Source organism: Teleopsis dalmanni, chromosome 2 (genome assembly GCF_002237135.1).
Source record: "Teleopsis dalmanni isolate 2A chromosome 2, ASM223713v2, whole genome shotgun sequence".
In the NCBI taxonomy this organism is placed as follows: domain Eukaryota; kingdom Metazoa; phylum Arthropoda; class Insecta; order Diptera; family Diopsidae; genus Teleopsis; species Teleopsis dalmanni.
The window spans coordinates 177,144,467-177,147,794 of NC_051847.1; the positions used below are offsets into that span (position 1 = coordinate 177,144,467).

The following is a 3,328-nucleotide window of genomic DNA, read 5'->3' on the forward strand; positions in this document are numbered from 1 at the left end:
ACGGGGATTCATAATGAGATATAGATATATAATAAATGTCTATATATTTATAATAGATATTCTCTTTAATGATAAATCACATTTTTGTTAGTATTAAGTTGTGGGGCTTTATACTGCAACATAACTATTTAATGTATATTCAAGACTTGATTCAAGGTATGTCTCTGAGTCTAATTTTTACAATAAATTGTAGTGCTCAACAAAATTTAACGCAGTTTATATTTTTAACTTCAGCTTTCTTTCGTTGTTAAATCAATTTCGAGGTAGTTTTCAGCACTTTTCTCTTCTACCTTCTCTTTTCTTCATCTCTTTTCTACCAAGAATTCAAAATCCATTCGAGTAAGTTCCTTGTTTTGTAAGATAACAACAATTTAACATATAGTGCCCTGTCAGATCTCATTCTTCTCTTTATAGAACCTGTACGTACCATTAAATTATATTCCCAGTTTCTCAAGATGATAGTCCCACCTGTACTCTGAAAGGAATCCTTTAATGATTTTTGATATGTTTCTATTTCAGTTGAAACTCCCTCATATCGATTTTTTTTATGATAGCACCTGTAAATTTTTCCAGTACAGCTTTTAAGATTCCTCCTCTTCTTTCTGAATGCATGAAAAGAGACAATTTTTTCTAAGCTGTAGTAGGTTCCTATCAAACAAGCAGTAAGGCTGCTTCGTTTCTTGTACATTTTTCTGATGTTCTGATACATATAGTGTTTATAGTGTATATAGTGTTTAATAAATGCATTAATCTAAATACAGAATCATTAACAATGTCTGAACTCATAATTAACTTAATTTAATTTCTTTGCTTCTTAATTGTTTGATGTCTCTACATAACAATCACTAAACTAATGCTGAAAATTATAAACTATTACTAAATCAATATATACGACTACAAAAGCACAACAAACAGAAATTGGCTTACGAAACTGAATTCATATTTAAACTACGGAATAAATCCACCATATAACTCATATACGCTGTTAGTGCTCAACTTAACTCACATATATACAGTAAATTTATGTCTAAATATCAGCTAACAGCACCAAAAATTTTATGATCACATCATGAAATTTATATTTATATATGAAATGTAATATTTCTTCATTTTAATAATATAACTAATAATAGATGACTGATATAATATACTTCTGCAAAAAAGAAATGTAAAAAAGAAAAAAAATTGATTTTATTAAAATACTCATAATTTGGTAATATCTTTTTTTGTTGTTGTAAAACAATTAATTTTAAGATGCAAGACAAAAATATATATCTTATGTACAAATATGAGATATTAAATATATAAGGTATACATGAATCATCTCAATATTGTGTGTGTGAATCTTCACTTGGAATAAGATTGCGTAAGTAAGCTAAAACAGCTTTGGTACCCTTTTCTAGTACTGAATGGCGAGGATTACGAAATGGGTTTCCAATAAGACACAAAAAACTTAAAAGTAAAAACAATTAATTTCAATCATTAACTCATTGAGCCTCACTTAAACTTACACAATATTTGTTAAATTTCCAAGAGTGGGGGGAACTTGACTGATATGATTGTTACTTAAATCAAGATTAAGTAAAGATTTCAAACCACCGAATCCTCTTTCAGAAGGATCAATGATTTTAATATGATTATCAGCCAACGAAAGAACCTCCAAATGCGGCAATTTGTAAATACAATTTGGAACATCTTCAAAGCTGTAAAATATTCTTTTATATTCTATTCTTAAATAAGAAAAAAAAGGCATTACCGATTGCTGGATAAATTGAGATCTGCTAAAGCTGTTAACTCTGCGAATTCATCTGGCAGTTCTGTTAATCCATTGGTGCACAAATTGAGAATCACTAAGCGTTTGAAGTATGCAATAGCGGGCGACAAGAAACGAATTAAATTATTTGACAAATTCAGTTCCGAAAGGTTCATCTCCAGGACAAAAATTCTGATAAATAAATATGTATAAATTAAGTTTTGAAACACATTTCTTTTAATATTCCTACCCATTCGGAAGACCATCCAACAGATTTTTGGATAAATCCACAATGGAAATAAGCTCTTCATTAGCAACACGAAAAACATCAGCTGGTATGTCCTGAAGTCCCATGTTCTTAACCGATAAGATGCGTTGTCTACGCATCATATCACTTAATTATAAGTTAAATGTATATCAGATATTGTATATCAGATACTGTAAGCGTATGTTTAGTTGAGTACTTACCGACTAGGATAGACAGTTTCATCATAACTTGTCTTAAAGCGTATGCGAGGACTGTTCAATCCATCCATGATGTTAGGTTAACTGTGATTGTTGTTATAAATACTAAACTTTAAAATGATTTTTTTAAGATATGATTTAGAAGAAGCAAGATACTGACTTATGCCCCAAGACATAACTGGGGAATCAATCAAAACATGATTATTGAACAGTAAGAATATATGATACTAGATATTACTGGATATCTCCTATAATTTAACTTTGTGAAAAATTAAAAGGGATTTTTTTTACAATTATTTGGTAATATTTAAAATATTGTAAATAGTTTACAAATAAATATATATAATATAATATATTTAATGTGATCGAAAAAAATATCAAACCTGCAGCCTCGGTAATGTATTAAATTATCAAACCTTACCGACCCTTTTAATGTCTCAAAAACAATTGTATAGAAAATTAAGAATTTTACTGATTTCCTGAGTTAAGAATCATATCTGAGTATTTCTAATTATTAGGTAGTATAGTAGTGACTGGATGGTGTTGTTACTCATATATCTGACAATACTAATCCAATTATACAAAACCAACAATCGCTCAATTAAAAAGTTAGATTGATTTTTTGATAAGATTAGAATATAATTGTTTATTACAAACTGCTCCAGACTGGTTCAATAGCTAATTCGATATTCCACAACTCAGAATTCCACCACTTGATCGAAACAATCAAGGAAAAGTGATTAAATTTGGCCAACAGAAACAGAGATGTATTTATAACAAAGTCAGACAGAGGTGTGCACTCTTTATAAATTTGGAACAAATTGACGGAACATGGTTGGGATGTATATGATATATTAATTCACTTAATAAGATTATTAAGATTTTTATATTTTAATAAATGTACTTACATAAACAATGAATACCAAAAGCGTTAAGAATTTTCAAGAAATTTTCTTACAGATTAATTGAAGGTCTAAAAATAGATCTTATATAATGTTCAAAGTATATGTATATATATTATGTATGTTATTATATATACAAACTACTGAAGAAGATTTTTTTTCTCACCTTTTACAATTTTTTCGTAACTTTTTATTACGAAAATTTCGA

The 3,328-nt window shown here is 28.4% G+C and overlaps 1 protein-coding gene across 2 annotated transcripts; it reads right to left on the reverse strand.

Annotated features, from left to right (window-relative positions):
• Positions 1-1,247: 1,247 nt before the first annotated feature.
• On the reverse strand, positions 1,248-3,328 carry LOC119682674 (leucine-rich repeat-containing protein 40-like). 2 transcript variants are annotated; one of them, XM_038096164.1, is made up of 7 exons: positions 3,287-3,328; positions 3,127-3,191; positions 2,222-2,302; positions 2,004-2,147; positions 1,757-1,945; positions 1,512-1,703; positions 1,248-1,452 (listed from the first exon to the last, which is right to left on the reverse strand). In XM_038096164.1, exons 3-7 carry the CDS (start codon positions 2,287-2,289, stop codon positions 1,326-1,328), a joined length of 720 nt encoding a protein of 239 aa, XP_037952092.1. In that variant the 5' UTR covers positions 2,290-2,302; positions 3,127-3,191; positions 3,287-3,328; the 3' UTR covers positions 1,248-1,325. The 2 variants fall into 2 exon arrangements, with proteins under 2 accessions (XP_037952092.1, XP_037952093.1); XM_038096165.1 differs by lacking the exon at positions 3,287-3,328 and having other exon boundaries at positions 3,127-3,203.

Coding starts and splice junctions, on each gene's coding strand:
- LOC119682674 (XM_038096164.1), bottom strand. CDS start 2,289: ATGGATGGATTGAACAGTCCTCGCATACGCTTTAAGACAAGTTATGAT. Junction 1,946..2,003: donor TTGGATGGTCTTCCGAATGG/GTAGGAATATTA, acceptor TTTATTTATCAG/AATTTTTGTCCTGGAGATGA. Junction 1,453..1,511: donor GGAAATTTAACAAATATTGT/GTAAGTTTAAGT, acceptor TTTACTTTTAAG/TTTTTTGTGTCTTATTGGAA.